This window comes from Anolis sagrei, chromosome 1, assembly GCF_037176765.1.
Source record: "Anolis sagrei isolate rAnoSag1 chromosome 1, rAnoSag1.mat, whole genome shotgun sequence".
In the NCBI taxonomy this organism is placed as follows: Eukaryota; Metazoa; Chordata; class Lepidosauria; order Squamata; family Dactyloidae; genus Anolis; species Anolis sagrei.
The window spans coordinates 68,744,255-68,757,799 of NC_090021.1; the positions used below are offsets into that span (position 1 = coordinate 68,744,255).

At 41.8% G+C, this 13,545-nt stretch overlaps 1 protein-coding gene across 1 annotated transcript in view; it reads left to right on the plus strand.

The window, feature by feature from the left end:
- Nucleotides 1-1,431: 1,431 nt before the first annotated feature.
- The window catches only part of EZR (ezrin), a 50,168-nt gene continuing 38,054 nt past the window's right edge, over nucleotides 1,432-13,545 (plus strand). The window contains exons 1-2 of the mRNA XM_060753658.2: nucleotides 1,432-1,563; nucleotides 3,997-4,093. Of these exons, the coding sequence (XP_060609641.1) occupies nucleotides 4,082-4,093 (12 nt within the window). The 5' untranslated portion in view covers nucleotides 1,432-1,563; nucleotides 3,997-4,081. The remainder of the gene's footprint in view (nucleotides 1,564-3,996; nucleotides 4,094-13,545) is intronic.

The following is a 13,545-nucleotide window of genomic DNA, read 5'->3' on the forward strand; positions in this document are numbered from 1 at the left end:
TTTTTGGCCTTCAACTCCCAGAAATCCTAACAGTAAGAAACTGGCTGGGATTTCTGGGAGTTGTAGGTCAAAACACCTGGGGACACACAGGTTGAGAACCACTGCTCTGTGATGAAAAGCCTTTGATCACAGACTTCCTCCTTCCTTTGATCGCTGGCATTTTCTAGAATTTCTTTTTTATGGTGCTGTAAAATACCCCCTGCTAAAGCGGTGCCTAATTTCTTTACTCACAGCTCACAGCTGTTTTTAAACTGCTTAGGTGGACAGTGAGCTGGGCTGAAAGCCAGGTGCTCACCCCAACCCGGGCTTTGAACTGCCAACCTTTCAATTGGTGTGATCTATTGCTGCTGGTGATTAACCAGTTGTGCTAAAACCTGGCCTGCCTTAAAGGAACAGGATTGAAGGTCACCCACCATCTTTCTAGGGATACCTCTACACCAGGACTGGGCAAACTTGGGCCTTCCAGATTTTTGGACTTCAATTCCCACCATTCCTAACAGCCTCAGGCCCTTTCCTTTTTCCCTTCAGCTGCTTATGGGTTGTTGCTGTTCATTTGTTCAGTCACTTCCGACACTTCGTGACCTCATGGACCAGCCCACGCCAGAGCTTCCTGTCGGCTGTGGCCACCCCCAGCTCCTTCAAAGTCAAGCCAGTCACTTCAAGGATACCATCTATGCACCTTGCTCTTGATTGGCCCCACTTCCTTTTTCCTTCCATTTTCCCCAACATCACTGTCTTCTCCAAGCTTTCCTGTGTTCTCCTGATGTGGCTAAAGTACTTCATCTTTGCCTCTAATATAATTCCCTGCAGTGAGGAGTCGGGCATTATTTCCTGGAGTATGGACTGGATGGATCTTCTTGCAGTCTCCGGATTTTCCTTCAGCACCATGGTTCAAAAGCATCTATCTTCCTTCACTCAGTCTCCCTTATGGTCCAGCTCTTACATCCACGGTGAATACTATTGCTTTAACTATGTGACTTGACTCTGAAGGAGCTGGGTGTGGTGACTGCTGACAGGGAGCTCTGGCCTGGGCTGGTCCATGAGGTCCGAAGAGTTGGAAGTGACTGAACGAATAAAAAACAAACAAGGATGTGGGCCTTCATTGCCGCTTAAGGGACTGAGGGGGAAAAGGAAGGGGCCTGAGGCTGTTCGGAATGGTGGGAGTTGAAGTCCAAAACACTTGGAGGGAGGACCCAAGTTTGCAGCATTTTCTCCTGACGTTTGGCCAGCCTCTGTAGCAGGCGTCTTCAGAAGCTCAGGTCTGGGAATCTCAGGGACTCCCTTCCTTGGCCTCAGCAGGCAGCGGGCTCCTCCTTCTCCCTCAGGTAAAACAAGGAGGAGGAGGAGGAGGAAGATGGCTTGGAAGGGGCGGGAGGAGGGCCAAGGCGAGGGTTGGTGGCGCTGCCCGGCTCCCGCCTCGTCAGCCATATTGCAGCAGCAGCAGCACTGCCGAAGGAGGGAGGGAAGGAAGGCAGCGACGCCCACAAGCTCCAGGGACCAGCAGCGGCAGAGCGGACGACACGCAGCCAACCCCGCCGCCGCCCTTGGGTGTTGCAAAGAGAAGTAAGTGTCTCCCTCCCGGGTGGCAGCCCCTTTCTTCCTTCCTCCCCCACTTTGGAGGGTCTTTGAGTGTGCTGAGGAGAGGACGAGGCTGGGGCGGCTTTGTGGCGGGCGCGGGGGAGGCAGCGCCGGCAACAGGTGTCGTGGCGGCGGGAGGGAGAGGGATTATCCCTCTGCTTGGATGCCCCCTCCTTCCTCTTGAGCGGGAAAAGAGCCGGAAAGGTTCTCGGAAGAGGGCTCTTCTCTCCCCCCCCCCCCCCCCGTTTCCAGAGCCCTCCTCCTCTCTTCTCCTGCAGCTTCCAACAGCTTTTTTCTTTCTTTCTTTTGGTTAATGAATACTTTTGTAACTTCTTTCCGCGAGAGTTGACTCAGACGCGGATGTTTCGTCTGAAAAGAAGGGGAGTCCGGTCATAGCCCAGACTCCTCGGTGGGGGATCTCTCTCTCTCTCTCTCTCTCAAGAGGAAACTTCACGGACTTGCTCTCCGGGAAGTAAAACCTTCGCGCGAGTCGAAAGCCCTTCCACACAGTCCTGAATCCCAGAATATCGAGGCAGAAAATCCCACAATATCTGCTTTGATCCACATTCAGTCCACATTCAGATACTGAGGGATTTTCAGCCTTGATATTCTGGGATACAGGGCTGTGTGGAAGGGCCCTAGAATATCAAGGCAAAAAAATCTCACAATATCTGCTTTAAACTGGAATATATGGCAGTGTGGACTCAGATAACCCAGTTCGAAGCAGATATTGTGGGGTTTTCTGCCTTGATATTCTGGGATATGGGGCTATGTGGAAGGGCCCAGAGTTTGGACTCAGATAACCCACTTCAAAGCAGATATTGTGGGATTTTCTTCCTTGATATTCAGGGGGCCCTTCCACACAGCCTTATATCCCAGAATACCAAAGCAGAATATCCCACAATTATCTGCTTCAAACTGAGTTATCTGAGTCTACACTGTTGTATAGCCCAGTTCAAAGCAGATGTTGTGGGATTTTCTGCCTTGATATTCTGGGATATAGGGCTGTGTGGAAGAGCCCTCAGCCACTTTGGTTGCAACAAGTTTTGGGTGTGCAATGAGTGAGTCCAGCTCTGTCCACTGCACTTGCCTTCAGTTGGTTCTTTCTGAGGTAAACCTGGAGGAGAATCGGAGACCCCTTTGAGCCACCCCTTCCCCCCCCCGCCCCTCCCCCTGCTATCCCATCTCAGCAGGAGGGAGTGCATGGATTTCAGTGGCTGGAAATGTGTGTGCTTAGAGGGAGGGTCTTCCATGGTGGGCCCTGTGCTTGCTTTGAGCAATGCAGGCTCAAAAACATCGCCTTGAGGACCCTTCCACACAGCCATATATCCCAGAATATCAAGACAGAATGACCCACAATATTTGCTTTGAACTGGAATATCAGAGCCCACATTGCCATGTATCCCAGTTCAAAGCAGATCATGTGGGATTTTATTCAGTTGCATGGAAGGATCCTCAGAGAGAAGGAAGAGACTTGCCTCCCGAGCCTTCCTTGGAAAGGTGGCGGAAGCTGAAACAGTTCCTGCCCAAGCTGGAAAGAGCGTTGGTTACATCATACCTGCATGTTGACCTATCAATCAGGAAATATTTTGCTTACTTTCAAGGCATCCAAAGTAACAATGAAACCACATCTTGCCTTCTTCAGATGGTCAAGACATCCCTAAAGTGGAATACATTGATTGTTTTCTCCCAAAATGTATAATATATAATTTTAGTGTTTGATTTTAAGTCTATGCTTTTATGTAATGCCTGGCCTCTGTGAAATGCCTACTCAAGAGTAGTTTCATCAAGGGCCTAGTCCAGGCCTGGGCAAAGCTGGCCCTTCAGTTGTTTTGGACTTCAATTCCCACCATTCCTGGCAACCTCAGGCCCCTTCCTTTCCCCCCTCAGCCGCTTAAGCTTAAGCAGCTGAGGGGGGAAAGGAAAGGGCCTGAGGCTGCCAGGAATTGTGGGAGTTGAAGTCCAAAACACTGGAGAGCCCAGCTTTGCCCAGGTCTAGACTAGTCATTGCTTAAGTGCAGTTAGTGAAAAAAGTGCATGGTTTCAGAAGGAGAAGTTTACTAAAAGGGGTTTCCTGGCCTCTGTGTTGCTTGGAGACTTGGCTGAGATAATCCCCTCCATCCATCTACCCAGCCCAGCTCCTTCCCTCCCTGGAAAAAGATCTCTTGAAATTATAGGTGCTGCTTGCTCAGGGTGTGGCGGCCCAAGTGGCCTTCCTTCCTTCCCATTCGGTTCTTCCTTCACTGGGTGAGGCTCCTGGCTTTATGTTTTCTTCTCAAGCAGTGGCGTTACTAAGTAATTATTGGTCATGAATGAATCATCGCTGCTTACTTAACCTGCTTAAAACTCCTGTACCGTGCCGTGCATGCGTCTCTTCCTTTGACTCCCATGTAATAAGTATCCGGATTCTTGGCTCAGGTCTCTCAGAAGAAAGGAGGAGCCCCCTCAGGCTGCTGCATGAACATTTGCTTTCGGACCAAGAGGAATACTTCAAGAACCGAAAATGCCAAAACCAGTAAGTGTTTGTCTATCTCCTGCTGCAGTTTCACACTGCTTCATAGTGTTACAGAAATTATGGAGATGTAGAATTGATTATTTCTATTAACTACTTGAGTATGTAAGTGTATGTAACTGATTCTGTTGTCATGCACTTTAAAGTTAACTCTGACTTATGGGTCCCTTCTTATAACAGGATATAATATATAATATAATATAAATAAATTGATATAAATAAAAATGTAATGTTCGTATGTGGGATTAACATAACTCAAAAACCACTGGGCGAATTGACGCCAAATTTGGACACAATACACCTATCAGCCCAACAAGTGACTATCACTCATAAAAACACTGGAAAAAACACAACAGAAGACACTTAAAAAGTTAAAAAACAAAAATTACATTACAACGCATGTTCAAAACCACACACACACACACAAACACACATACACACATAAAACACATATACATGGACCGGGCCACAGCAACATGTGGCAGGGGATGACCAGGATAATATAAAAGGATGTATTCAGAGGGGATTTTCCATTGCCTTCCTCTAAGGCTGAGAGTATGTGACTTGCCCAAGATCATGTAGGGGGTTTCCATGGCTGAATGGAAATTCAAAGCCTGGTCTACCAGAGTCCTTGCACATACTATTATACTATACAAACTCCTGAAATTGAGGATATAGCACACATATTATTTGATTGTAAATTGTACCAGAAGGTGAGAGACTTGTACCTTGATCCATGTATCAAATGGACAATTTATTGGGAATCTCACATCAGAACAACATATTTTTTGTGTGGCCAAGACCAAAAATAACATATAAAACAGCTCTATTTTTTTAGCAAAGCAATACATCTGATAACTACATATGTGGGGCAGATTGGGATAAATGGTAGGGGTGATAGAGAAACATGATGTATATATTAAGTTTTATCATATTATTTACTGTATTGTTATAAGTTTTTTTTATCGAACTTACTACATAAAGTGTAATCAAGTTTGATCAAGCCTTTTTGTTTGTTTTGGTATTGTGATATGGCCTGAGGGTAAATCAATACATTGACTATGAGGAGCGTCTACAAACTCCGTTCCCTTTCTGGTGTCCTAATTAAAATGATTTTTTTCTTTTTTAAACAAAACTATAATACAATTCTTAAAGTTTGAATAAAATTATAATTGTAGCCAATTCAATTCTTAATGTTTGTGTTTTGTAATCAGTCTAAGTGTGAGTATAGTCCTACGGACACGGGCAAACTTTGGCACTCCAGGTGTTGTGGACTACAACTCCTACAATTCCTAACAGCCTACTGGCTGTTAGGAATTGTGGGAGTTGTAGTCCATAACACCTGGAGTGCTGAAGTTTGCCCATGCCTGGTATAGTCCTATGGCCACTGCCCTTGGAAGTAACCCCATAACTCTACAAAGAAAGTTGCAGAAAACTCTGAAAAGTCTGCTCATGATTTCTTCTCATGTTGCATTAAAAATAAAACTTAACCTTTTTGATGTTTTTATAAACCTACATTTGTTTGTACACCCCAGATGATTTTTTTAATTATTATTAGACTCAAAATATTATTGGACTAAAGGTTTGCCTGTTGCCCACACTGCCATAGTTTCATTCCAAAGACGGTGTGATATGCAACACCATGGAGGAGAAAGGCATCTTCAGCTCAACTCATTTTCAAGTCAAAAACAAAATTATGCCTAATTATGGGTTTTTAAATATTGCATAGGTCTTCATAATGACAGGGGAGGCAACTAATTCTTGCTGCTTCCTTTATTTAATTAGTACTATGTTTACAGGAAAATGCTTTCAAAAGCAAACAATACACATTTCTATGACATGTTTATAACTATGGAGAGGATCTAGTGTTGGTTTTTTTTTTCTTGCTTAAAGGTTTGATTTCAAAAGGTTTCTTCGACCCCTTCTGATCTTGGACTGTACATTCACGCTGAATGGCTGTGTTCTAAATTACTTTGCACAGGTCACATGGAGGCAAAGAATGTGCTTCTCTTGCAGAATTGGTATCTAAGAAGCCGGTTTAATAATGAACCTTAGTTTTAGAGGGATGGCAGAGTTCATTAGCTCAAGAGAATGAGTTTCTTTCAGAAAGATACTGAAATATTAACTTGCTCAGTTCATGCTTTAGTAAATGGCCAGTAAGTCCCTAAAGTGAATATGTTGGTTAGTTGCCCCTCAAAATTTGCAATATATAATTTTGGTGTTTAAGTTCAAGTGTATGCTTTGCCTAAGTTGATATCATCCCTGGACTCTTTGAAGAAAGGTAGGATGATGGTGGCGATGGTCAAGAAGAAAAATAATACCATCTAAGTGACCCTAGGGATTAGCAGTATAAATGAGATGTTCATAAGTTTAGTTAAGTAGATTATTATTTCTAAGAAGAATTAATATGATGGCATGTTGAAGCTCTCCAGAGATAAACAGAAGTGGGCTGATGCTCTGGGTCCCAAAACTTTAGCTTACCATTGTTCAGTTGTTGAAGATTTTAGTATGTCACTATATTTTATATGTTGTCGAAGGCTTTCATGGCCAGAATCACTGGGTTGCTGTGAGTTTTCCAGACTGTATGGCCATGTTCTGGAACATGGCTATACTGCCCAGAAAACTCATAGAAACCCAATCACTATAATCTTCTTGAAAGGAATTTTCCAAATCCTGAATGGACAATACGTTTCCTCATTACTATGATTTGAATCCTCTTCACTTGAGGGTGGGTGGGGGTCAGCAAACTCATAGTAAACTGAGACATTGCAACAGAGGAAGCCAACAGGACTCAGGAGAGTCCACCTGCTAATCACTGCAAGAGACTTTAACTCCTTGATCCTCTGTTTGCTTAGGGAGGAGTAAGTCTCAATTAACTTTGTGGAAGTCATTGTGAGTTAAAAGACAGGCCATTAAGCCTTCCACATCCCCACTATAGCATTTTCTGAGGAAGTTTATTGGAGGGGGGCAGAGGGAACCCAGTAGTTTGTGCTCCTAAGACAGACAATAGCTCTTACTGCTCCCAGTCTGGCATCTGGGACATCTGTTTCTATGTATGTGTGAGCAAACTATGTAAAATCCGTTCTCTCAAGGAATTAGGATCAGCTCCAAAGCATTTGAAGTCTGAAAGGCTTGGGGGGGGGGGGGCAGAGCCTGTATAGAGAGGTCTTTTGCCAGAAGAACCACTGTCAATTGTTACCTCAAAGTGCTGGGAAGATCCATCTCCTTTGGCATGAAATGTTTAGATCAGGGGTCCTCAAACTAAGAGCTGGATGCTGCCCTCCAAGGTCATTTACCTGGCCCTCGCTCAGGGTCAACCTAAGTCTGAAACGACTTGAAAGCACACAGCAACAATAACAATCCTATCTCATCAGCTAAAAGCAGGCTCACACTTCCCATTGAAATACTAATGAGTTTATATTTGTTAAAATTGTTCTTCATTTTAATTATTATATTGTTTGTAAGTGTTTTTTTGCACTACAAATAAGATATGTGCAGTGTGCATTGGAATTAATGCAAAAAAAAATTTCAAATTTTCATACGGCCCTCCAACAGTTTGAGCAACTGTGATCCGGCCCTCTGTTTAAAATATTTGAGAACCCCTGATTTAGATAAATGATTCCCATCCTTTTTTGACCAGTGACCATTCTTCAACATTAGTACCAAAAGGGTTATGAATCAGTTTTTGGTCGACTTTAGATTCGGTTTAGTCATTTGGGGTGCTGATTCAGAAAATTGCATTAGATAGACCACATCAGCTCTAGTTTCTGATACAGAACATACGCCATCCAGTAGTCACCACCTACTCACCCATAGAAAACCATATTTAATAATCTAGAGCTAATGTAGTAGTAGTAATCTTTCGTGGGTAGTCATCCTCTACCCCCTGCCCCCTCCCCATCGCAAGACCAGTCACTCTTGTGTCGTGTGGTTTTGAGGCAATGGTGTAGTAATGATGAGGCCGCTGACCATTTTTTCATTCTTGCAGACCACTAGTGTTCCATTGGACTACAGTTTGGGAATCACTGGTTTAGATTAAGATCCAGTTATATAGTCATCACCTTATATCTACAGATTCTGCACTTACACATCTATTTATCAACATTTTGAAAATATAAAAACATTCAAAACACTAAGTTGGATTTTTCAATTTTATATAAGGGACACCATTTTGCCATGCCATTGTATAAAATGGGACTTGTGACTCCACAGGGATCCTAGAACCAAACCCCAGTGGACATCAAGGGCCCACTATATTCAAACTGCTGGTATCTTCATATCATTAAGAACCTAATGTATAAAGGTGCTAAGTGATCTTCGTGGCTTCTTCCTTTTATTGTGGACTTTTCCCTTAGGTTCAGCATAGTTTCACAGGTGTGGCAAGTTGAGCCCATGTGGATTGTAATAGTTAATGCTGTGACTTGAGAAAAGATAAATGTGTTTGCCAATTGCTGATAGCTGATTCCACCCTTGGAAACTGAGTTGTTTATTTAATCACATGTGCATGGAGCGATGTTTCTCTGCTCAGATCAGACTTATATAATTTATTCTTTTTGTTGAAGCTGATTCTTTAAAAAATGGAATGAGCAATTAAGCTTTATCAGTCTCAGAATCATCAGATCGCTATTTCTATTTACATTTCTACAGCATTTGCAGTTTTTCAGTTGTGGAAAAAGAAGTGCAGTCTTTTCTTATCTCCAAAACTATCCTCAGAGCATTCTCTCAAACAACTGAAGACTGCCATTTTACCAGGTGGTTTGACTGGTTGTGGCTGACTAGAAAAAGGATTTGAGATCATAGGATAATCGGCCTCTTAAAATTATCAGCCCATCATGTAGCAGTTTTGAAAATGACAAATGATGTCCTAGGGATGGGTGAAAGGAAGTGGTAGTATTTCCCATAGTTACAATCCTATGTACCATTGTGGTTGTTGCACCTTAGAAATGATGCAGAGAAGGGCAATATAAAGGCTGAACCAACATGTCTGTAAGTAAATATTTGACTGGTTGGGGAATTCTAGCTTAGAAAAAAGTGAAGAGTGGCAACACTACAATTCATCATTTTGGTTTTAATCTAGAATTGTTATAAATTTTGTTTACCCTTCTAAGATCCCAAAGTGATTGGATATACAGTAGGACCTCCAAACCATTAGTGACCCAAGAGCTCTGTGAATGTACGAATAGTACACAAAAAAACTTCAGTTTTTTAACCTGAAAGAACATCTCTTTGTGAGTCTCTAGATGAGTGTTTCTCAACCTTCCTAATGCCGCAACCCCTTAATACAGTTCCTTATGTTGTGGGGACCCCAACCATAAAATTATTTACATTTTTACTTCACAACTGTAATTTTGCTACTGTTAGAAATCATCATGTAAATATCTGATATGCAGGAAGTATTTTTATTCACTGGACCAAATTGGGCACAAAGACCCAATACATTCAAATTTTAATACTGGTGGGGTTGTGGGGGGGATTGATTTTGTCACTTGGGAGTTGTAGTGCTGGAATTTATGGTTCATCTACAATTAAATAGCCTTCTGAACTCCACTAATGATTGAACTGAACCAAACTTGGCACACAGAACTCCCATGATCAGCAGAAAATACTGGAAGGGTTTGGTGGGCACTGATCTTGAGTTTTGGAGTTGTAGTTCACCTATATCCAGAGAGCACTGTGGGCTCACACAATGATGGGTCTGGACCAAGCTTGGCTCAAATACTCAACATGCCCAAATGTGAATACTGGTGGAGTTTAGGGAAAACAGACCCTGACATTTGGAAGTTATAGTTGCTGGGATTTATAGTTCACTTACAGTCAAAGAGCATTCTGAACCCCACCAATGATAGAATTGTGCCAAACCTCCCACACAGAACCCTCATAATCAACAGAAAATACTGTGTTTTCTGATGGTCTTTGGTGATCTCTCTGACACCCCCTCATGACCCCTCCAAGGGTCCTGAGCCCCAGGTTGAGAAATGCTGCTCTAGATCCTCCGGGATAACTTTATGATAAGCTGGGTTGCTGTGTAAGTTGGCCATAGAAGTGTTCTGTCTAGAAATGTATATGTCCTCCAGCATGACTTCTAGTAGAAGCTGACCAGAGTCACCTTGGAGGACCTAGATCAGTGGTTTTCAGCCTGTGGACCCCCAGATGTTTTGGTAAACTGACTGGAATTTCTGGGAGTTGTAAACCAAACACCTGGAAACCAACAGGTTGAGAACCACTGACCTAGATGTTCTGGAAGAGCATATTAATCAAGTCAGCTAAAGTTAAACCTGCAAATGTAAAGGGCCAATTGTAACTATTTTAATACACAGTTACAATACATCCAGAAATATATAACATTTATCAGTGACTACCTACTGTATACTACTCTCTCAAAGATCCAAGGTACCAGTTTCTAGGAGTTAACAGTGGAAGAAGACTGTTGCTCTGGTGTCCACTTGTGGGTTTCTGTGAGCATCCAAGTGCAGAAAAAAAGGATGTTGAATTAGGAGGATCTCGGGTCTGATCCATCAATGCTGGTCTCCTCTTCTTAAGTGTCATGGGGCATTGAGCTCCTCATGTTCATCCTCAGCCCATCCAGGTTTTGATTCAGCATGTTTACCTTAGGTCTTGTGTATTTCCATGCAGGTTTATGGAGCTGGTTCCAGAAATATGGACAATAGTAGATTGTTTCAGAGTTTTCAACAATGCTAGATTTTATCTTTCTTAAAATAATATTGAATGTTCTGTGTGCACATGCCTTCAAGTCATCTGTCAACTTAAAGCAACCTTATGAAGTTTGTAGGGTTTACTTAGGCAGGTAGTCCTCATAGTTGATTTTGCCAGTTCCAAGTAGTAAGCAGGGCTGACCCTGCTTTGCTTCCAAGATCAGATGGGAGCTGGTATTTTTAGGGTCTTTAGGTCTGACTGGATTTCATACTATTTCCTTCCCCCCCCCCCCCCCAAAACGCATTGTTAACATTTAAGTACTCATGCTGACTTCTGCTTTCCTGTTTCTTCCATCTTCCTTTTCCCTTTTTCATTGTGTTGTTCTCCTTCTGTTAACAGAAAGCCTTTCTCTACTGCAATATGAGACTTTCTGCACCTTTTAATCTATCTGCATAAAGTAGTGAGGTGAATTTGTCAGTCAGGCTGTGTGACTGGGTCCTGTTTTCTTATAACCTGCTGGGCTGCAGTGACTTACACAGAAACATACTATAGCTTCAGGAAAGGTTCTGTCATCTAATCAACCAAAGCAGCTTACAGCTGTGTTCTTAATTGTGCCTGAGCTGGGCTTGTCAGCTGACTCTGGAAGCCAAACCTAGTAGAGATGAACTTACTCATTTTTCTCCTGCAGTCAGCAAGTGTCAGAGAGCCAAAATGCTGATTTAGTCTGTAAGGTAAATGGGGACCAGCACACTCTGTTGCCTCGCCAATGATCTGGAAGCTACGTGGTGTCACTAAGGTTTTGTAGACAGTTCTGAGAATATTACTGCTAGTGTACTGCATGCTCAGCTTTTCATATAAGTGACCATCAAGTAGCTCTGTTCTGACAAAGGACTCAAGGTGGCTTACAACCAGCAGTTGATACAGTTGTTAGGGAAGGACATGGAGAGTCTTAGGGGTGATATTGTTTAAACAATGCACTCATCTTAAAAATTTCAGAACCATGAAAATTAGCATTGGAGATCTCTATCTTGCAACTTTGTCCTCTAGCACTCATTCATATTCAATCACATCTATGTAGCTGCTTCATCTGCAGCATTTCAAGTACACTTATTTATATTTAAACTTGATATTTATCCTATCTTTTTCATATAAACATGGGAATCTTAGGGATATGCCCTTTCTCTGGTACCAGAGAGTATTTAATGGAAGTCTTGGGATCTGAGATTATTTGCCTTTGCAGCACAGAAGCTGAGGTAGTGACTTGCCTAAGCGCACAACCCTGACCTCAAGCAGCTACACATCTTAGTTTAAATTTACAGAGACAGTAGTTAATTATCTCTACTAAGTGTCCAGTTTCTTCAGCATTCTGCTAACTTAAGTTAAAGTGCCTGTAATATATGTATGCTAAAGTTGGAAAGAGATGATATCCCTACACCAAAAACTGCATTCAGCAACCTCTGTAAATCATAAAAATTAAGAGAAGTTTTTTGGATAGTTTATTCTGTTTCTGTTAGTAAGACAAAGAGCAAGCAGCCATACAGGGCTTAGAACCTCTACTGTTCACCTGATATTCTACTCAATTCAGCAGGTGTTCGTCTTGCACTTCCAATCATAGCTTTGCGGCCATATGAATTAAAAATTTGCTTTCTATATAAATAAAAATGTAATGTATGTTCGTAGGATTAACATAACTCAAAAACCACTAGACGAATTGATACCAAAAGTGACCATCACTCATAAAACACTGAAAAACACAGCAGAAGAGGCTTAAAAAGCAAAAAAAAAAACCCACAAAAATTACATTACAACACATGTGCAAAACCACATATATATATACGAAAACACACATATACACAAATAGATATACACACACAGAACACATATACACAGGCTAGGCCACAGCAACGCATGGCAGGGAACAGCTAGTTTAAAATATGAAAGCTTAAATTTTAAGCTGTTTTCTTAAGTCAAAACTACATTAGAACACTTTTTCATATTTGTGTAGAATTGTAAAATGCATTCAAACCAATTTTGTTACCTGAGTTAAATGATTTTGGAGAGATTCAATGAATTGTGGATTAAATACTGAAATAACAAGGGGGAAACAACCATTTTCCCCCCAGTGAGTGTAGATAGTGTTTGACATCTTGTGCTGGAGTTTCTTTTGAGTTGTGGTGCTTCCGTTATATATCATGCATTGGAGATAGTGAACTGTAATCTTTAAAAAAATTGCTAAAATATATGTATTAATCATAAAAATGTCAGGAGACTCCTTTTGAGCATATTGAACTTTACTAATATAGCTACTTCTTTGAAAAAGGCGCTATCTCCTTTATGTCTTAACATGGAATCAGTGCACAAAATGGCTTAGAAATACACAAAATAGCTTTGAAATGACAGGCAGATTTTAATAGTGTAATTTTAAATAACAGTTCATGGCATTCATAATTTAATAGATAACTTTTCAAAGCTAGAAAGTGTGATGAGGCAATTTAGAATGTGATGGAGCGTCAAACCTAACCCCATAACTGCTACTTACTCTTAAAACAGCATAGCCCCCATACCTATGGGACCAGTACCTATGGTTTCATCTACCTAGTTCTGACAAAATGTGCTCTCTCCAGGAATATTCTAGATCCCCCATGCCATTCAATTGTATTTTTTCACCACAAGTTACCATAGGGGTATGTTGGGGGCCTAGCAAATTCTATAAAAGATATCTCTTTAAGAATTTTCTTTGTTCTCCAGTGTGACTTTATGCTAACTTCTGGTGAAAGTTGTTCATTTTGGTAGGGTTCACT